This window comes from Mastigoproctus giganteus, chromosome 1 (assembly GCF_048544385.1).
Source record: "Mastigoproctus giganteus isolate SK-2022 chromosome 1, ASM4854438v1, whole genome shotgun sequence".
Taxonomy (NCBI): Eukaryota; Metazoa; Arthropoda; class Arachnida; order Uropygi; family Thelyphonidae; genus Mastigoproctus; species Mastigoproctus giganteus.
The window spans coordinates 6118580-6141798 of NC_143575.1; the positions used below are offsets into that span (position 1 = coordinate 6118580).

The following is a 23219-nucleotide window of genomic DNA, read 5'->3' on the forward strand; positions in this document are numbered from 1 at the left end:
TCACGATGAGTCCTCATATGTAGACAATAAGAATATTTTATATCAACATAGTTCCGGAAATGTTTGGTTCCCGCTGGTGGTTTTCCGTTACGACCATGTACTCAAATCAGGAGAAAGCGGATATGCACCTTAAGTACGGTTTGGCGGACCAATGCCCTGGAGGCTCGTCGTTTGTACCACGAAAGGTTCCCAGAACGAAGATGTCCAGACAGGAAAACGTTTGAAGGTACCCACCGCCTCCTTTGTGAACATGGGAACTTTACACTTCTTGCTGCCGACAGAGGACAACCAAGATCTATGACTCCTGAAGTAGAGGAGGAGATTTTGGATGCTTTGCATTCCACTCCTGGAATCAGCACACGCAGAATAGCAATGCAACTGGCTGTTCAACGTTCGACTATTTGGAGAGCGTTGCGAGAACACCAACTGTATCCTTACCATCTGCAACGGGTACAGGTCTTATCACCAGCAGATTACCCTGCGCGAGTAATGTTCTGCCAGTGGTTCTTGCAGCAGTGTGGTATAACTCCTCACTTTCCTGCCTTAGTGATATTCACAGATGAAGTTCCGGAAATGCTTGGTTCTCGAGTTATTACCCGGAATGTCTTATCTCTCGTAGGTGTTTTCCTTCATCACAAGGTACTGACACAATCTGGTGGTTTTCCATTCCGACCATGTACTCAAATGCGGAGCATGCGGATATGCACTTTATGTTCACACGAGACGGAATCCAAAACTTTCACAATCGGAATGTATGGGCTGAGGAAAACCCAAATGCAATACTTTTTTATCAATAATTATAATTTATATATATATATATATATATATATATATATATATATATATATATATATATATATATATATATATACACGGCATTGTTTTGCTTCCTTCTTTCACACAGAGGTGGTGTTATAGTGAACGAAATTAAAGGAGCGCGACTATTGATATTTCAAAAGTTTTGATGGTATTTTGATCATGTCTGCTAGACAAGGTCGCCTTTCGCGGGTCCAAGAGCGACATAAAGTAAAAGGAAATAAAACGAGTCGAGTTAGAGGAGCTGTTCAGAATTCTAATTCACCTGTATGTCTAAATGAAAAGGAACCTGTTCAAGATACAAAACATTTACTTAAAGCTGATCTCATAGGAATACGACGGGTCCCGTATTCTCTTTTGATTTTGATGTTGGGTCTGTATCTGCCTTCGAAGTAATTTGGCATTATATTTCCTTATTTTGCTTGTAAACATTTTGTTACGAGTTATAAGTATGTAGCGCTATTATAAAACTCCTTGAAATTTCCAAGCCCCTTCCTATTTTAACAAAGGTTCAAAAATGGGAAGGGGGAATCGCTCTAGACAAATAAAATGTATTCGTGTTTTTCGAGCATTTATAGGCACATATCCCTGATCATTTAGTAACAGGTTCCCCCTCTGAAATTTAGAAGCGGTGTATGTCAATAGAGGTTCTCAAAGTTTGGGGGTGTTGTTTTTATGAAGCACTTTTATAGTGAAATATGAACAGACATAACGCTAATGTATGTATGAAGCGTATTGTATTTCAGTCATTGAGATTAAATGTATTTAAGTATATGTTAACTTATAAAAGTTAATATATACTTAATTTCATATCTAAATTTCATGTCAAATCTGTTTGTGATTGTTAGCATTAGCATTAGTAGAGGCATATGATGCAAGAAAGCAAGCTTATTCAGCATCAGCCAAAAAAAAAAAAAAAAAAACCCACTCCCATTTCACCCCTCCGTTCGTTCGAAATACCTGTCCAGTTGAGCTTTAAATTTGTTTAGGCTATCAACTTCAACAACAAGTGATGGAAGTCGGTTCCACCAACCAACCACCCGCTGGCCAAAGGCAAATTTCCGCACATCTATCCGACATCCGTCCTTCCTCAATTTGAATTTATGCCCTCTGAGGTGATTATTCTGAGAAAGATGAAGAATCCCATTGGCATTGAGCATGCTCAAACCATTCAAAGCCTTATACACCTCTATCAGATCACCTCGCCGGTGCCTAGTCTCCAGACTCTGTAATTTGCAAAACTTAAGCCTTTCTTCGTAAGAGCAACCCTTTGTTCCATTTACTAATCTTGTTGCCCTTCTCTGTACCCGTTCCAGCAGCTCTACATCCTTCTTGAAATGAGGCCTCCACACCTGTATACAGTACTCAAGATGTGGCCTTACCATTGCCTTATACAAGGGAATAATCACCTCCTTATCCCTGCTAGAAAAATTCCTGTATATCACTTAATGACACCATGAACTACTCTTGCAGCTCGTCTGCACTGCTCAGAGAACTTCATATCTGCCTGCACAATTACCCCCAGGTCCTTTTCATTCTCCACCACTGTCAGTGTAGTACCGCAGAGTTGATACGTTGCTCTGGGGTTACTGTTTCCCATATGTAGTACTTTACATTTGTCAATGTTAAACTTCATTTGCCACCTCTCAGCCCATCTGTTCAACCTTTCCAGATCCTGTTGCAGCAGCATAGCGTCAGTAGTGTCCTTAACGACCCTGCCAACCTTTGTATCATCTGCAAACTTGGACATTAAACTTGATATCCCACCATCAATATCATTCATAAACACCGAAAACAACAACGGACCCAACACTGAACCTTGAGGAACTCCACTAATAACATTAGTCCACGTCGAGCAGTGTCCATTGATTACCACTCTCTGTCTTCTGCCACTCAACCATCCCCTTATCCATAGCAGCAATTTGCCTCCAATGCCACACTGCTCCAATTTGTGCAGCAGTCTTCCATGTGCAACAGTATCAAAAGCCTTTCTAAGATCCAAATATATAATATCAAAGTTATTCCCTGCATCCAGTTCTTTTTGTGACTACATCATAGTATCCAATCAAATTGGTCAGGCTAGACCTGCCCTTAACAAAACCATGCTGCGTCTGAGCTATAACTGAATTCTTGTCTAGATGATCCTGCAGTGCTTCTTTAACCAGTGCCTCCATTAATTTACCTGGAACAGAAGTTAAACTAACAGGCCTATAATTACTTGTGTCAGCCTTTGATCCTCCTTTGTGAATTGGGGTTACATTTGCACATCTCCAGTCTATGGGTACCTCCCCTGAGTCCAAAGAAGCTCTCATAATTATGGCTAGGGGTTTGCTTACTTCCTTTACTGCCTCCTTTAATATAACTGGATAGATCCCATCCACCCCAGGTGCCTTTTTTATGTTTATCCTCAACAATCTCTCCTCCACTTTCCTCTCAGTTATTACAAAATCATCCAGCTCACTGCCAATGTTTACTTTACCAAATCATTCTCCTCCCTGAATAACTCCTCATGCGTGAATGTAGATGCAAAATACTCGTTTAGATTGTTAGCCACCTGAGCAGGATCCTCAACTGTTGAACCATAAATATCCAGTGGACCAATCTGATTCATCCCTTGCCTTTTCGAGTTCAAGTATGTAAAGAACTCTTTTCTGTTTTTCTTTGCATCCTTTGCCAAGGATTTTTCGTAGTCTGCCTTTGCCTGCCTAATCTCCTTTGTGACTTGGTTACAGACCAACTTATATCTATCATAGGCTTCCATGTCACCCATTAATTTGTATGTATCCCATGCATTTTTCTTCTCTGCCACATGTCTCATTAGTTCATCTGACAACCATTTAGGCCTAAACCTTGAACAATATTTCTTAGTTGGTATGTAAAGCCTGGTAGCCTCCAAGATTAGTTCCTTGAATGCTTCCCATTTTGAGTTTGCTGTTGGTAACATCATCAGTTGGTCCCACTGTATAGAATTTAAATACTGTCTCAGACCATCATAGTCGCCTTTACGAAAACAAAAACCCTTCCCTTTACCTCTGATGGTAGTTACCTCCTTGAGTAAATCCCACTTCAACACACTGTGATCACTGCCATCTAGTGGTTCATTTATCTGCAGGTTCTTAATGCATGAAGAATCACTACTGATAATCAGATCAAGAGTATTGCTCCCTCTTGTTGCCTCACGAACATACTGATGTAGAAAACAATCATCCAATAAATCAACAAAAGCCTTGCTAGTGTGCGAGTGACCAACCCACAAATTCCAGTCAATATCTGGGAAATTAAAATCCCCCATTATAAGACTCTCTGATTTACTGGCCCACTCTATTTCCCTGTACAATATCTTATTATACTCATCAGAGTCATTAGGCCTATAGCACACTCCTACTCTCAATTTTGATTTCCCTATGCTTATGTCACACCAAACTGACTCGACACTGCCCTGTCCATCGATGTCGACTGGCTTCACTTCCTTGGACTTTGTGTTTCTTAATTAATAGCATAACCCCTCCTCCCCTCCTGTCCTGTCTATCCTTTCTGTACACATTGTATTCCCCAAATTCCAGTTCCGCATTCCTTATATCTGTGTGACACCACGTCTCTGATATCCCAACAATATCTGCCTTTGATGTTTTGAGCAATACCTCAAATTCATCAAATTTATTTACCAAACTCCTAGCATTGGTGTACACGCAGGTATACATGCACCTGTTTCTATTCTTAGCTACCCTAACACAACCCATGTGTTTACTTGTACCGCAATGACTACCAGCAGTCTCTGAAATATCCTGCATCTTGTTTTTCAGACTTCTGCTCATTTCAATAGAAGCAGTGCAAGAATCACTTCCACCTCTGCCAGTGGCTACTGTTAATCTATTAGTCCTTGTATCTCCCCCCCCAACTAGCAGTTTTCCGACCCACCTAACACTGCCTCGACAGCATCAGCAAAAATTCTTGCACCCTTTCTATTTAAGTGTATCCCATCCCTGTAGAAGCAATCTCTCCTGTTAACAAGTACAGTCCAGGCTGAAAAAAATTCTACCCCTTGAGCCTTGCACAATCCCTCCAGGGCCGAATTGATCGACAAGGCTCTCATCATATACTCCCTCCTATCGTGTCTGGGCAGAATTGCAGACACTTTCAAGTTCAACCCTAATTCACGGCTTTTTTTCAACAGTGACCTGTACTTGCTAAGTAATTCCGCCGGTCTCCTACTCTTAATATCATTAGTGCCAACGTATACAACTATATCACCTTTTGTGCCCTTAAAAGATGATATCCGCTCTACAACGTCATCAACCTTTGCCCCTGGCAGACATACCCTGGTCCTATTCCACCTATTCTTTTTACAAAGTATGTTCCCCGTTTCCCTGACAATAGAGTCACCAACAAGTTGTTCTGGAAGTGGCATGAAATAGTAGTTGAGTGGAAGACGACAGACAGTGGTAATCAATGGATACTGCTCTTCATAGACTGGTGTTATTAGTGGAGTCCTCCAGGGTTTGGTGTTAGGCACATTGTTGTTTTATAGATTTATCCCCTTCTATAAGGCAGTGGTCAGGCCACACCTTGAGTACTGTATACAGGTCTGGAGGCCTCATTTTAAGAAGGATGTTGAGCTGCTGGAATGAGTACAGAGAAGGGCAACAAGATTAGTGAATGGAGCAGAGGATTTGTTCTTACAAAGAAAGGCTTAAATTTTGCAAATTACAGTGTCTGGAGACTAGGCATCTGCGAGGTGATCTGATTAAGGTGCATAAAGTCTTGAATGGTTTAAGCATGCTCAGCGTGCTAATGGGATTCTTCCTCTTGCTCAGAATAATTGCCTGAGAGGGCATAAATTCAAATTGAGGAAAGGCAGTTGTAGGAAAAATGTGTGGAACTTTGCCTTTAGACAGTGGGTGGTTGATTGCTGGAACAAATTTCTATCTGTCATTGTAGAAGTTGATACAAGGCAGAACTAGACAAACATTTGGAGCTAGTTGATGGGTGAAATGAGAATTTTTTTTTTTTTTTTTTTGGCTGATGTTATATAAGCTTGTTTTCTTGCATCATGTGCCTTTGCTAATGCCAATTGTGTAGTGCTGTTTGAAATTGTTGTTTCAGCTGTATTTAAACAAAAAAGCATTGGTATTCAAAGAAAAGCAAAGGGGTTTACTGTAGGCAGTCAAGGTAATTTAATTTATTTAACTGCAAGAGAGTCATGAATCTTTTGCAGCTGAATAGGTTGCAGATATCCTAGAACATTACCAAGTTTTAAACATGCAATGTATGTTAACATTTTAGTTTGTTTTTGGCTTTATTGATAATCATGATTTGCTTTCTGGTTGTCGTAGTCATCTCTGTAGAGTGTCCTTTGCTTTGCACACACATGCACCTTTTGCCAATACCATGCCTTTGTTCAGGGACCATATTTTCTTCAGTATTTTGTGATTTTAATTTGGGTTTTTTACTTTAACTAGGTTCTCCTCCAGCATATTAGAAGTTAATATCTAATTACCTTTCATTTGAAAGATTTATAGTGTTTCTTAAGCCTGACATCACTTTAAATTTTCATGGACTAACCAGACAGTATAGGATGGTTTAAAATTAAATCAGTAATTCGGATTTAATTTTTACTGTTAAGTTATATAATCAGCTAATTATGATACCAAGCAATTATAGAAATGCTAAATGTATATATTTGGCTTTGATTCGCATATGAATTTGAATGAAATTATTGTTAGAGTATTTAACACACTTTCAGATGGAATATGCCATGGTACTCTCTGAAACACTATCAGCAGATGTGAGGGAGCCACATAGCTTTTTCAACATCAGTTGAAGATGGGCTATAGGGACAGTGTAATCCTATTTCTACTGAAGTGTAAACAGGTAATACAGTTACTCGAAAATAAATACAGTTAAACCTCGTTAATACAAACTTGGATTATATAGAGTACTCGTTTATATATGAAGTACACACCATTCCCCTGCGAAAGGATAGGCCTTTCTATGTAAATATATTTGTTTATTACAAATTTCGGTTAATATGTATTACAAAATTTGTTTTCACCCCATAAGAAATTAATATTATTATTTTGTATGTTTAATACAAATCTTAGCACAGCTGTCCGATTATTGCCTCTGGCCTCCCGGTTCTCTGCTTCCCAAAAGATAGCACTGACTTGTTAGAAATTATTTTTGTCTAAACAGAACTAGTTAGTAGCTACAACATAAGTGCATTCTGAAAAACATCATGTTAAATTAACAAAAGAATAAAAACAGTTTTTCCAAGTTGTTTACATACACTTCCTTGCTCTCCACAGGATTAAGGTCAGTTGCAATTGTTATGCCACTTCAAAGAATCTTTTGCTACAGTATACAGTAATCTATTTTTTGTGCCATTTTATGAGCTGATGTCTTTTTTTGAAACTTGTCTTTAAATTAATTTAAAGTTTGTTTATGTTAAATCTCATCTAGTAGTGTTATGGTTACGAAACATAAACTGACAGAATTGAGCCTGGAAATTAAACTGAAAATTATACAAGATGCTGATAGGATTGAACTTATCAAAATGGACATTGCAAAGGAATACAACATCCCTTTACCCACTTTATTTACAATACTGAAAAACCGAAAAAACTTGCACTGGAGCAGCAATAAAAAAATAGGAAATGAATTCCTGGTTCAAAACACGAGGAGCTTGAAGCAAAACGTTTTGAATGGTACCAACAAATGTGCGCACCTAATTTGCCAATATGAGGTCTGATTTTGCAAGAAAAGTCAAATTATCTGGCTCAGCAACATGGAATTAGCAACTTCAAATGCAGCAGTGGCTGGCTCCAAAGATTTAAAGACAGGAATAACTTGGTTTTGTGAAACGTTTGTGGTGAGTCTGGATTAGTTGACGAGAAAAAGGCTACAGACTGGTTGTGTTCTGTACAGTCCATTCTTGAAAAATATGAGGCAAAGGATATTTTTAATCTTGATGAGACAGGTTTATTATATAATTTGCTGCCAAACAAAACATTTGCTGTTCAAGGAGAGAGAGAGAGACTTGTCATGGTGGAAAATTAAGTAAACAGAGACTCGCTATTCTGCAATTGTTATGCTGCAATTCAAATGGCAATACAAAACTACGCCCACTGGTGATTGGTAAGTTTTCTAAGCCAAGATGTTTTAAAGAAGTTAACTAAACTTCCCTGTGATTATGTGGCCAATAGAAGTGCTTGGCTTGCGGTTAAAATTTTTCAGTCTTGGTTATCAAAAGTGGACAGAAGAATAGCTTCAGAAAAAAGGAACACTTTGATGATTCTAGATCGTTGTATAGCACATTCTGCCAAGCCACTTAAGTCTACAAATATACAACTGTTTTTAACCTCCCATTACTATCTGTAGCCGAGTGGTCAAGAGTGGGAGTGCAGTAGCACACGCTCTGAGTAGACCAGGGATTAAACCCCCTGACTACTAAATATGGTCAACCTGCCAACCCACACTGAACCAGCGTGGCTGATTATGGTTCATTTTCCTCAACATGAATTGTTCAGGAGGCTTCCATCCTGTAGTGGGTGATAATGGCTGCAGTTTACCTTTTTTTTACTACTACCAGTTTTATGCAGCCACTGGATCAAAGCATTATTTATAACCACAAGAGAGCATATAGAGCCTGCCTGATAAAGTACTTGATCTTCAACATAGGAGGGAAGGAACAATTTGCAGCTAAATTGGAATGTCTTGGATGCTATCTGTAATCTTGTTATTGCTTGGGACAGTATTGCATCAAGTGCTTCAGCATCAACTGTTTCAGAAAGAGTGGCAAGATAATATCATCGAAAAACATGGTCCAGCAGACGAATGTGATAGCAACATTGAGGAATGGAGGAATTTGAAGCGGCATATGGATTTTGTTGATGAATTTGAAGAGTTTGTGAAGGTGGATAATGAGGTTTCTACTACTTCAATGCCAACACCAGAAGAGCTGCTGAACACTAAACAAAATGTTTTTGTTACCAGCGAAAGTGAAGAAGCGCTCACACACACACATGCACACACTACCATCTAAAAAAGATGCCCAAAATGCATTGAGCATAATAGAGAATGTGTTGATCATTGATAAAGAAACAATTATTGCATTTTATGTCTGTGCTGTAGTTAAAAATGCATATAGGACAAAAACTGTGTAAACAACATTGGATTCTTTCTTTATATTAGATTAATTTATCAAAAAGTTAATGATTGTATGTCTCCTTTTATATTAAGATTAATTCTTTTACTGTGATACTAAAGTATTGTATATATCAAAAACTCCAGGTTCTCACATCTGCTGAGTATGGGCTTGGTACACTCAGGGGGCTGAGCTGAATGTCATCATTCTTCTCTTTCTTGGTGATTCCCTTCTCTCTCACAGTGTAACTCAGAATTTTTTTTTTTTTTTTTGCCTAGTGCAGCAAAAGCCTTAGGCTTCCTTGCACCATATGGCTAATAATGATATATACTGTACAATATTTTCATTTCTGTTGATTGCTTTTCTCTTAGTTTATTTATAAATAAAATAATCTTTAGAAAGTTTGTCAATCCTACTGTATTGTAGACAAGGCTTTTTTTATTATATTTTATTTAATTATTTTATTTTATTAATTTAAATTAATTTATTTTTTATTTATTTTTGATATTATTATTTATTATTATTCTTAGATATATAGTATGTGCCAAAAAATATATAATAAATAAAAATAAAGGTAAAATTTTGACACTTTTGGGGGGCCGCGTTACTACAAAACCTGAAAATTTAGGTCCTTGAACTCTGTATTAGTGAGATTATTAATGTCATTGGCTTTTTCATTTTGGGTTGGTTGTGAATTTTGAATCACTTTTTAGAATACACAGTATGTGTACATAACCTAAAAAGACTAGTGTGACCTGAACATTAACTCCAACATTTAACTTCAAGCTGAAGGCTTGGCTACTGCTGCAACATGTGCAAGCCTCTCTAAGACCTGTGTCACAATTCTGTTTTAATAGCATATTAATACAGCTGTACTATTCTATAGAATTTGACTTTGCAGATTCTTACTCTTTGCAAGAAATTTACACATTATATTTTCTGTTTCAGTCTTGGGTTGTGGGCTCTTAAATAGGTGAGTAACATTTATTGTTTTAATTATGTAATATTGTTTATTTTCCAGTTAATAAATAATTTTTTTATTTTTTATACTCATCTGTGGCCACCACACCATGGGTTGACTTTATTGTAACTTTTGTTGTAGTCAGTATACCAGTACAACAGTGAACAGTGGGTCTTGTAGTAATTTTTTTTGTGGTAGTGAAAAGGGTGCAGTTTTGCATTGTGCTTACCCACGTCCTTTTCTTAAATTCATACAGCCAATGCAGAAGAGTTTGTACTCATTGTGACTGTATATGTTTTGAATTGAGAGCAACCAATTTTTCAGTGTCACAATTTCAGAGTGGGTGATGCATTTTCTTTTGGTAGCATACAGGTTCAGATGCCAAATCTCCTTACTTGGGGATGCACACACTGACCACAGCCAGCCCAGGTGCACTGTATGTTGTTGTTGGATAGATAAATAGATAAGACCCTGTCGTGTTAGAAACTTCATATATGTTTATGGGTCTTGTCCCTCTGTCTCACATTAAGCATCTTAATGCAGGCCACCTATTAGTTGATGCTTTTTTTTTGGAATGCCAAGGTTTTAATTTTTTGCAAGGTGTTTTTGTATACATGATTATTATCAGCATAACACAAATGCTGTTTGATAACACCTTGCATATCAAATTTTTAAGATAGCTTTACAGACAGATAAATGGGTTGATGTTTTGATAACTACTTGACTCAGATCTTGACAAATCATGGCATCTGAAGAATGTGTTTGGCATTTAGTATTTTCAATGATTGCTTCATTCAGCTTCAGCGTAATCAGTGGTCAGTGAGGCTGAACACAGTCCACTTTGTTTGCTGATCAGACTAGTTGGTATCTTGCAAAGGATTGGTGCTATTTTTAACAAAGAGTACAGTTACAATACTCTTGTCATGATTTCTAAACTGTTGGTAGCATTATGTTACAGCATATTATTATTAGTTGACAAAGAACAATAGCCCTATAGTTAGGGCTGTTATTAATGACAGTAATCAAAGACCCCAGTAAATTAGGCAGATGAGCTGACATGGTATTTGATAAATTCACTGATAATGTAAGGTACTGCATTTTGGTGGCAGTAATTCCAGAATAATACACACTTTTGGACAATACCAAACTCAATGTAGATGAGAATGACAAAGATCTAGAGTTATCCTACTATTCTGACACAAAGTTTTCTGTGCAGTACAGACAAGCTGCTAGGATAGATCATGAGGGTTTTATCAGTGATATACAGAAATTTTGCCAATAAGGACAGGATGGTGATCCTGTTGTATGAGGCAATGATTAGGCCACATGAACACTATTAGGTTTGGAAAATTCATTTTGTGACATGATAGTCAATTTGTGATGTGCCAGTCTAATCACTTGGCATTATGTTAATCATTAGCTTCATGCATGACACGCTCCAAGTGAAAGTGTTGTGAGATGTGGCATTTTTTTTTTTTTTTTCTCAAAGAATTGCAATTATTACATATGGACTACTGCATCCTTTTTTTTTTCAAAAAAGTATGTAATAGTTTCATAATTAAGGAGGTGGGGAACTGAAATAATTTTCACAAAGAATTAATCAGTCTTGTACCATATTATCTACAGTCATCTACAGCCAGTTTCAGGAACTCAAATTGTGCAGTTCTGCATATTTGATTTATTCAGGCAACAGTAATCCAGTGTGTAGAAATTGGGCCAGCATGAAAATGCAGCTTTCGGTTATTCTCATTTCATATAATTTTCATGAATCAGTTATATTATGCCCAGGAGCTCACATCTGGTGAGCTTGGTACACCCTGGTCCTGAGTTGGATGTCATTATTCTTCTCTTTCTTGGTGATTCCTTTCTATTTCTTGCTCTCTCTTTCTCAGGGTAACTCGGAAATTTTTTTGGCTGGTGCAGCGTAAGCCTCAGGCTTTCTTGCACCATATGGCTAATAATAAATAATAAACGTAATAACATTATTATCACAATTATTTACTTTCCTTTAAATTTATTTGATCTATTATTTCATACATATGTGAAATCACATGTATTTTCTACTTGATAATATAAGTTATAAAAATCTTTGTAAAAAAAAGAATAATATATGAGGGTTTTTTTTATGAAAATCTCAAACATGAGAGGTATTAGAACCTATAGTACTTAGTACCATGGAGGTTGAGAAGACAAAAGAATATATTTGTAGACTTGAACTTCTGTAGACTGAAATTTTCAGGAAATACATATGAAGAAAGGTTATTCCAGAAAACTGCAGTTGAATTAATAAATGAGGAAGATGAAAAGTTGGTTCTGTGAGTTTGAAGTTGGACAGTAAATAGATGTTGACTGGTAGCGGCACTTGTTCAGACTGTTTTGAAAGAGAGAGCAGGAATTACAGAAGCCAATTCAGAAGAACAGTGCCCGTGGAAGTATCTGTAGAAAAGGCATGCAGCAGAAACAGTACGTCTATGAGACAGCGAGTGGAGAGACTGTTAGAGCCGAGTCATTAATTAATCCAGTGGTTTTCAACCGGGGTGCCACAACAACATTCCAGGGGTGCCATGTAATTTGGGTTTAAGTTACTTAAACTTATTTTTTTTAAATGTATATATTTATTTCAATATAAAAAGATGTAGAGTATCTTTTTAATTTTGTGATCTATAATTGATGTTTATTTAATACCTCTATATAAAGAATAAAATTATTGTATACAGGGTGTTTCAGTTAAACGTTTCAGAACTTCTAAGAGGGGTAGGGTACATCCTGACAACTCGAAATCATATAGCAATGTGGGGTCGGAAATGCTTTCCTGAAGCGGTATTGTACACAGAAGTCGTCGTGCGACGGCGTGCAGCACAGATTCGATTTACGGTCAATGAATGGGCCGGTATTATGGGAGATCACCTCATCGGACCTTACCTGTTACCGTGTCGTCTAACGGGACCTATCTACTTGATCTTTCTGCAGCAAGTATTGCCACAACTTTTGAGAGATGAACAGATTTCTGCATCGACGCAACAGACAATGTGGTTCCAACACGATGGAGCCCCTGCCCATTATAGCGGAGATGTTCGTAACTACCTGGATGTCACATTTGGTCAACAGTGGATCGGACGTGGCGGTCCCGTTCGTTGGCCTGCTCGGTCACCCGACCTATCATGTCTTGATTTTTATTTCTGGGGTCATATGAAATCGCTAGTTTATGACACCCCTGTTGACAATGCTGAGGAGCTGGTTGCAAGAATCGCAGTAGCTGCCGAAGAAATTCGAAATTCGCCTGGAGTATTCCAGAATGTTCGGATGTCCATGCGTCGGAGATGTGAGGCGTGCATTGTAGCCCGTGGAAGAAACTTCGAACACTTACTTTAATCCATGTACCTTTTGCTTCTTTTCATGTATTATTAAAACGATTTCTCACTTACGGTCTCTTTTCTTTATGGTGCTTCTGTGTACAACACCGCTTCAGGAAAGCATTTCCGACCCCACATTGCTATATGATTTCGAGTTGTCAGGATGTACCCTACCCCTCTTAGAAGTTCTGAAACGTTTAACTGAAACACCCTGTATACGAAAAGTTTCCGAAAAGTAAGGTAACACATTTTTTTCTTAATGGTGAAAGGGAATGAGATGAAACGCAATGGACAGATAGACCCGTTAATAACGTTCAAAAAGGCCGCCAGTGCAGTGTTGCAGCTGTCGCCTCACAGCAGATTCCAGTTGCAAAATGGCGGCTACCATGCGAGTGTGGTCCAAAACAGGTGTTTGTGAAGTTATTCGCTTTTTGCAAGCAAAAGGGTCTTCACCAAGTGGCATTCACCTTGAACTGGTTGCTGTGTATGGCGAAAAGGTGATGACAAAGAAGCAGGTGTGTTTTAGGTGCAATGAATTTAAATCGGGCCGTGTTGACATTGAAGATCGATATCATGGCCACAGTGTTCTGGGGTCGCCAAGGCGTTCTGTTCGTGGATTTCTTGCTGAAGGGGAGAACAATCAATGCACAGCTTTATTATGCAACATTGGAAAGACTGAAAGCCAACATTCAACGCAAACGACCAGGACTCCTGAGAAGCGGCTTGATTTTTTTTGCATGACAATGCAACTGCACACACTGCCCACACCTCTCGTGAGTGGTTACTCCGTAATCATTGGGAAACTGTCACATCTCCCTACAGCCCAGACTTAGCACCTTCAAACTTCCATTTGTTTGGCCCTCTGAAAAAACAGGAAAGCATTTCACCACGGATGAGGAAGTTCATCAGGTGATACGATGTTAGTTACTACGTGTGGGCACAGACTTCTTCAGTACTGGTATTGATAAACTGATCTGATCCATCGTTGGGACAAGTGCATCAATGAAACTGGAGACTTTGTGGAGAAGTAGTGCATGTTCACTTATTTCTTGGTGTGTAATTTCAACTTCGTATTATTAAACATCATCGAGAGAGAAAATGTGTTACCTTACTTTTCGGAAACCCCTCGTATATATAATTTGTATTATGAATTGTAATTTTGTTTATAGTTATATTATTGTAATAACTATCATATAACATATTTTTTAATATTAATTATATATATATATATATATATACAGAGAGAGAATCGGATCTAGTAGGTAGAAAATTGAGTAGGGGTGCCACAAAGTAAAATAAATTACTTAGGGGGTGATGTTATTAAAAAAAAGGTTGAAAACCACTGAATTAATCTAACTGTCCTCTTCTGAATGGAATCTAGAAGCCAGAGAGAGGTTTTGGGAGTACTGCCCCAGGTGGGGAAACAGTATTCCCTGGTTGGGCGGATTTGAGATTTGTACAGAGTGAACAGCTGTTTGGAAGAAAAGTAACACTGAGAACGAAAGAGAAAATCAAGTTTTTTCGATGCAGAGGAAGCAATATTTGTAATGTGCTTGTGCCAAGAGAGATTAGAAGTTGGGGTAATCCTCAAAAGAGATATATCATCTTGGCTAGAAATCGGAGTGTCACCAAAGATAATCATAGGAGCAGAAGAATCCTTTTTGCGAGATATAAAATAGGACTGAGTTTTAGAAGTATTGAAATCAACTAAGTCATCTTTGTCCCACTGGAGAATTACCTGGAGATCGGCATTTAAGGAATTGGTAATGGATATTTGAGAAAGTCATTAATATATAAGAGGAAAAGAGTGGGGGAAAGAACTGAACTTTGGGGGAACACCAGCATTAGTGGAGAAGTTAGAGCCATCTACCATCACCCTCAGTGAGCGGTCAGAGAGAAAACTGGATAACCAATTACATTTGTAATTGTACTCCAACTCTTATGAGTGACTCACTGTCTGTAGGCAGTCTACAGATGATGAATATGGCATATCATTTAAACACTACAATGTCTGACAGATAACCAGTATGGTATGTCATATTTGATTAGTTTGATATTAACTTTGAATGAGTGTAGGGATACTTTGGAATTCGCTTATTCAACATTTAAACAAATAACGTCTACACATTATTTGTTTAAATGTTGAATAAGCCAAAAACAGCAACACAGATATATGTCCACACTTTTTTTGTTATGCTATGATTTGGTTAGTAGTGAAATTTTTTTTTTTTTTTCTTCTCTTTTCCAAGTTATCATCAGTCAACCATGTTTGAAAATGATCGCCATTTCTCACATCTTTCGTCACTGGAACGAGAAATGACATTTAGGACAGAAATGGTAAGGCATTGATATTAATATAAAATCCGATTTGAGTTCTTTAAGTAAATTAAGATATATAGATAAACAGAATTATCTTTATCTTTTCTCATTATCTTTATCGTTTATCAATGCTAATATAATATTGAACTGCAGCTAGTCCACATTACTGCTCTGATACAACATGTCATGGAGTCAACAAGTTGCTGAAAAGGTGACGTGAGGAACATTGGTTCATTCATATACAAAACTTACCTCATTCCTGGAGTGATGTGACCAGAGGATTATGCCAGTGAACATGCCTCTTCAGTCCATCCCACAGATGCCCAGTGAGTGGAAGACTGTTCCTTAAAGTCTTCATGTTCCAAAAACCACACTCATATTTTTTGCTGACGGAGGGTTACATTGTCATCTTACCCCCCCCCCCCCAGGTGTAAACATGCAAAATTGCCAGTGATACCCAGGTGTTCTTTGGTGTTTCATGCCTTCCATTGGGTTCAGGTATCTGAAGGTAAGCTATGAAAACTTGCCCCACACCATTACATCTCTTCCAGCACCCTGTACTGTTGATACACAACAGGATGGCTCCAGTGCCTTGTGTGTTTTTCTCGATATATGCACTCTTTATTCAGTCCTGAAAAGCATAAATTGGGCCCCATCAAACTATGTGACTTTCCTCCAATCTTCCTGCATCTGTCCTTTGTGTTCCGGGCACTAACACAGTATTTGTTGGTTTGTGTTTAAGAACAGTGTGTTCCATGAAGGTCACCTTCTTCCCTGGTGCATCGTTTGTAGGATTATTTACCTGGTGTGTCTTGCAACGTTCCTGTGTGTTAAATGCAGGGGTTAATTATTCTGTTGTTTTGACAGTGATTATGTTTGATAATTCATGCCAGATATTGAGCACCTCTCTCCATCACTTTACATTTTAAGCTGCAATTATGTCTGTTCATGGATGTTTTCTGAGCATTTTTTTCATTTGTTAAAAACTCAAATGATGCTAGCCTTTGAACACTCAACAAATTAGGCATTCTCTCTGCTGTAGCACCTGCTAAATGTGTCTCAATAATCATATCTCTTTGGGTATCTGTGAGATCCTGTCCCATTGCCAGTGGAGTGATTTGGGCACTAGTCAGGTCACTTATTTTTATAGCAATTTACTATGCCACATATCATATAACTTCTTCAACTTGTATATTTTTGCATAGCTTGTTTGCATCTAGATGGAATATCCAAGGTCCTTATAAGGTTTCCAGGCAATGTAACGATACATACTGTGATCTCTCCACCTCCATCCTCCACTCCACTCCTTTCTTCCCAAGTAACAAAGGGCAAGTTGATTTGCAATTGGGCCTATGAATTTTGTTTAGCATTTATGAGTAAAATCAACTTTAAAAGAAAATGCAATAAAAGCCAAAGAAAAAACAAAAATCAGTTCTGCATAAAAAGTTTCCTCTAAGTTGTGATGTTGTCAGTAGCATTACAGGAATTGTTCTGTATATGAATATTGAAATTAAGATGTCAAACCTGCTCTTGAATAGTTTAGTAAATGAACCTATCATACCACTCTCGTATTCTACATAGTTGCTTCAATTATGTTATACTGGATTTGCTACTTGTTTGGAGGACTGGGTTCAAATCCTGTTGGCATGTGGAACAGTTTTTAAAGGCTTCTTCAGGCTGTAGTTCAGCAATCTAAGGGGAGGAGTATGGTTTCCCTACTATGAATAAATTCCAGATATTTCTGCCTGCACAATATGCAGATTAGTCATGAACGTGTACAGACATGATACCCAGTAAAGACCATATAAGTTCCTATGACCAAAATAGTTTACGCACCAGAAAACTCAAAACAACCAACAATATTGTATAGGCTATTGCAGAACAGGCAAATGGCATGGCAAAAGTTTTGGGATGGTGAGTAGACTGCCACTTATTTTCTGAAGGTCTTACTCTAGAATATAATGTTATTTATGTGCTTCAACTTTAAACTTTAACATCTTGTGATGTTAGTTAGATTTTAATGTTAAATACTTATTCAATTAATATTGTCTTTAAATCCCCGTATAAGGTATTTGCTATCCCTGCTAAATATGGTTAACAATTGTATTATTGTTGAATAATTAATTGTAAACTCCTTTGACCTAGTAGTTGTGATGGAGTATAAACAGAACATTTATTATCAAGTAATTGAATAATTGTTTTGCACACCTTGCAGTAATTGCCATCAGTCAAGGTTGCAACAAGTTTTCAGAGATGAAATCGTGCTTACTTCCTGACAAGGTACAAGTAAGTGCCAGAACATGTCTTTGAATGTTAGCACATTTTAAATTTATAAATAAACAATTTCGAAAGTATGTGAGTGAAGGCAACAAGATATATACAGAAATTACAATCTACTCACATAATGCTGCATTGAAATAGAAAGAAAGGATTTTGGAATCATTTCTGAAAGTTTACTGAGATGATATTGTTTCCTTTGAGTTATGTGCTTTCAAGTTGCTGAATTTTTGAACTAAAATTCTAAAAGATAAATAATTGAATACAGTTAAAATATACAATAGAATAAAGGATTCTATTTTATCTGCCAGGTATAGAACGTAACATTTCGGTAACCTCTAAATCTGCCAAAAGAGGTTGGGTGGAAAGGCAGTGGTAGTATTCTCTACTAACAGACAAAAATTACTTGCCTAGTGAAGGCTGAAAAAAAAAAAAGAAAAGAGTGGGAAGAACTTTAACTTCTGCACAGCACCCTCTGATGAAAAATTAATCTGAAATGGGACCAGGATGGACAATTTATGGAAAATATAATATTAAATTAAATGGATAAAAAGGATAAGAAATATACATGAAAAATGTACATATTCCCAGATAATAAATGTCCATTTATACTCTGGATGGTTGATGCCAGAAGAGTCTACAACTTCATTGTAACTGTTTTATTGCAGCTGACTTAACAGCTGACAATGGGCTGTGCACTTTTTGTAGCAACATATGAGCTCAATCTCGCAATGCGTAAATTTTGCGGTCAAGCATGCTACCCCAGGACCACAGTCGGCCCAATAACGACAGAAGGGAAGACACTACTGAATATAGAAATAAATCAAGATTTTCCCATGGAGGGGAGTGGGATCCCTAAACTTTGAAAATAGAAGAAAATTAATGCTGGCCTTAAACCCATTGAAAGATTCAACTGAAGATAAAGATAATAATACTTTTCTCTAAGGAAGCATTTCTGGAAAACCTCAGACACAAATAATGAACTCATGTTCTGCTATGTAATCATGTATATACCTGCTGCAGACTTTGAGTTTTCCCAGATGACCTCCAGAAATTGTGTATTATTTGGAAAGTTTACTTTTCTTCCAGATTTCATTTATTTATGTTACTTTTCAAATGCCCATGTGTATTTTATTTGTCACATAAAAATCTAATAAATTTATTGTTATATACTTAAAACTGCCGTTAAGTAGCTTGCTTTGTATATACTATGATTGGCACAGAAAGCACATGCACAGAATACACACATATATATAAACAGAGCTGAACATGCTTGTATATTCTGTGGCAGTTTTTTTGATTTTGTGTTTTCTGTTATACAGTTGCAACATCTACATGATTTTTGCGATTCATTTATGCATTGGTGCATTGAAATAAAAAGAAATACTTGTCTAATTTTTCTAAAATGTATTGGGTTGATTTTAATTCTAATTATTTTCTCTTGAAAAAATAATATTGGGAATGTGCATCTTCCCAAGCGACTGAATTCTGTAATATTGTTTTATTTTCAAATATATGCTATGGAGTACAGATACCTACTTTATTTATTTATTATTTATTTTTTTCTGTGTGTTTGGAGGTAGGGTATTGAAAAGTGAGGTTACTTGCACAGATGAACAAACATCTCATATTTGCATACGTTTCTACAGTTATGTATGTACCTGTAAAAGATTTATCTGTTTGTATTTTTCAATTGTTTTATTTATGTAGTATTAATTAGTCATCTTTTGCTTTTTATACATATTTGGTATATTTCTTGTTTTTTTTTTTTTTTTTTTTTTTCATTAACAAAAAAAAAGACCAGGGAACAAAATATATTCAGTAAGCAAATTACTGTCAGTCTCTGATTTATGCCATTTTGAATTATGTTGTTTCAATATAACATTATTTTTAATTTTAAAATTTTAAATTCCTTAAGTTTTTTTTTTTTAGCAAAGGCTTATTTAATGAAATAAATCTTTATTGTGAAGTAGAGTTACAGCACAATATCCCATCACGGCGACGAGCGCCAGGGGTTCACATATAGCAGTTAGGGAAAAGATAAGTACATCGAACAAATACAAAATGCTACAAAATACAGTTTACAAATTCAAAAGGCTACAAAATACCGCGAACAAATTCAAAAGGCTACAAAAATACAGCGAACAAATTCAAAATACAGCGAACAAATTCAAAAGGCTACAAAATACCGATCACAAATGCAAAAGCAATACAAATACAGCATGTATTTGTATTGCTAAAATACAAACATGCTAAAATACAAACATACAAACAAGCATAAAAACGCAGAGCTAGACATAAATACAGAAATAAATACAAATTGGCCATATATCAGGGTTCAAGGGCTTTGATAAAGTTCTGTCTGTCCTTCTTACTTATTATGCTGTCGATGTCGGCGTCCACACGGTTGAGGGCAGCGAGCATCTGCTTGGGAAGAAATCTGTCAGTGAGTACAAGCCTCTTGTGGTGAGCCACGAGTGCTGGTACCGACCTTAGGCTTGGCTGTGGAATCCTCCAAGAGCAAGCGTTCCAAATATTTGGAGATGATATCTGGCCTGTGATGAGTTTGGCTGTGAAGACCAGCCTCTTTTCCACGATCAGGAACTTCAACCTCGGGATGTCGAGTGCTTGTGCCATCATGGTGGTTGTGGTAGCGGGAGGTAGACGAAGCTTGTTATTGGCCCATTTCAGTAACCAGTATTCAGCGGTGTACACCCGCTTGAGGTTTGTAGGTGCAGCAGAGGCCCATATTTCTGCACCATAGAGAATGGCGGGGTAAACGGTGGAGGTGATGAACCTTTTGACAGTGACAGGATGTCGGACATGTAGCAGCTGCTGCTTTGAGATCCACCGTAAACGAGAGAATTTGGTACTGATTTTGTTGATCTGGTTGACAAAGGACATCTTTTGGTCAAACAGAACGCCAAGATCTGTGTGCGAGGGTACGTTTGGTATTCGTACCCCTGCGAGTGAAACGTTGAGTACTGTCGGCATGGATTTAAGGGAGAATATAACCTGGGCAGACTTCACTGGGTTGATTTTTAGATTGAAGTTTGCCAGGTACAATTCTAGATCCTTAAGTTGGGAATTGATCTTGTTGCTGAGCTGAACGGGATTGTCGCCAGGGTTAATTTGAGTCAGCAGTTTGAGGTCATCGGCATAGCATAGGAGACCATTCGTTGAGGCAATAATGGGCACGATGATAGCTGTGAACAGGACACCGGATAGGACACCCCCCTGCGGTACTCCAGCAGTAATGTCGCAGGATAGGGTGTGTTGTTGCCGATGGAGAATAAGTATTCTGTGACAGAGAAGCGATTCCAAAAAGCACAGCATATCACCTCGAATGTGAAATTTCTCCTTAAGTAGGAGGAGCAAGGCCGGGATCGACACGGCATCAAAGGCTGCGCTTATGTCAAGATATGTGGTTGCTAGCTCAGCTCTTTGTTCGAATGCTGAGAGGATGCGTTCTGTGGTGGCTGCCAAGTTAGTGACTGATGATTTTCCTGCGATGGCATAGTGGATTTCGGATGGTTTCGTCTGGAGAATTTGGTGAGTGATTGTGGGTAGCAAAGCCTTTTCAAGAGTTTTTAGCAGACAAGAAGCAACTGATATGGGTCTGAACTGATTGACGTTTGTGGCAAATTTGTTTTTAGGGATGGGGCACACTCTGTACTTATTCCACTGGGGTGGGAAATAAAGCTCAGTGAGGCATCTGTTGTAGATCGAGAGAAGAGGGTCTATGATGAATGCGCTCAAGCATTTGATCATAAATTGCGGAATTCCATCTTCCCCAACAGTGGCTGTTGTGGGAAGGGAATTGATAGCACGTATGAGCTCCTGTTTCGTGATCTGGATAGTCCCTAGGACATCTGAAGGGTTTTCATAGTCAGACTGGACAACTGTGGATGGGACTGTGGTTGTATTTGAAAACCTGGCGATGTATTTTAGCCATTCTTGAGGATCAGGCATATGATTGGATCCACCATGTGGGGCAGCATAGAATGGCTTTCCTTTCCTCAGAGTGCGGTTAAGATTTACTTGGATTGCAGCATCTTTCTTTCGATTAAAGTGGGCTCTGGCGCGGGAAAAGGCTATTCTGTCTTGACTGCCATTCGTAAGTTTCCATTTCTTATGTAGGCCTTGTTTCATTTTGAAGCTATTGTTGAGGTCAGCAGTCCACCACGCTCTGGAACGGGGAGTTACTGTTACTCGTTTGGTGGCAGCATAGTCGGTGATGGATTTAATCCAGTTAGACAAGAGTGTCACTGCGAGGCTGAGGTCGCAGTCAATGAGGACATCCCAAGGAATGCAGGATGCTGCTTCTACACAGAGTTGAGGATTGAGGTATTTAGGTGCTGAAACATATTTGATTATTTTGTTGTCAGGGATGTTGAAATTTGGCACCTGCAATGACCACGTCAAAACTATAGGCTGGTGATCCGACAGGAAGAATGCGATGGGATCATCCTCAGCTGTGCACGGTGTTGAAGCAAAAGCGAGATCCAGTAGGTTCAATCCCCTGGTGGGGTTCTCATTGACCCGTGTCATGTCAATGGATTTGAAGAACTCGCAGAGCCTGATAAAGAGGTGATGGCGGTTTGGAGGCAGGTTAAAATCACCACAAACGAGGCGTTGTGCAGACGGACGAAGATGGTTTAAGAGCCAGTTCCCTAGATCTTCAATAATTTCAATTGTAGGCCCTGGAGGAATATACACAGATGCGATATCAATGTGGCTGGAGTGGAAGCGTAGCGAGACTATAATCGCTTCGAAGGCTTGAGTTGTAGTTGAGGTAGAATTCTCATATGAGAATAGGGAGGTGTTGTACAGTATGGCTACTCCACCGCCTCTAGATTGCTCCCTGGAGGCAGACAGCATATGGTAACCAGCAATAGCTGAGCAGAAGAGTGTCTTGATTAGGTTGAAGCCACGTTTCTGCGAGGCAGACCACGTCAGCGACCTGCGAGAGGAAGATCTGTTCTGCAGAGTCTAGTTTGTTCCTAATGGACCTGATATTTTGGAAGTACACCCTGATGACAGGTGTTCGACGAACTTCCGTCCTGATTGGAGGTGTCCTGAGTTGGCATGTTCGCGAGCGAATGGCATGACTTCCTATCGACAAATGGACTGGTATTTTATGGGGACCATCATATAGGGGACTCAGGATACTCTTATTATGGCTGAGTGGTGCTTTGACTGTGGCGCTTGGCAGAGCAGTTGTATGAAAGGAGGACTGCTGAGATCTTTGGAGGTTGTCCCGGAATGAGTCCAGTCAGCTGTGGGTGGTGATGTTGCAGACTTGGTTTTGGTGCAGAGGTGAAGGTTGGGGAAGGTGACTGGTTCTCCT

At 38.3% G+C, this 23219-nt stretch overlaps 1 protein-coding gene across 1 annotated transcript in view; it reads left to right on the forward strand.

Moving 5' to 3' along the window:
• Nucleotides 1–931: 931 nt before the first annotated feature.
• The window catches only part of LOC150090513 (protein C-mannosyl-transferase DPY19L1), a 272499-nt gene continuing 250211 nt past the window's right edge, over nt 932–23219 (forward strand). Inside the window, exons 1-3 of the mRNA XM_090378261.1 lie at nt 932–1189; nt 9908–9932; nt 15523–15610. Coding sequence (XP_090234387.1) covers nt 979–1189; nt 9908–9932; nt 15523–15610 — 324 coding nt within the window. The 5' untranslated portion in view covers nt 932–978. The remainder of the gene's footprint in view (nt 1190–9907; nt 9933–15522; nt 15611–23219) is intronic.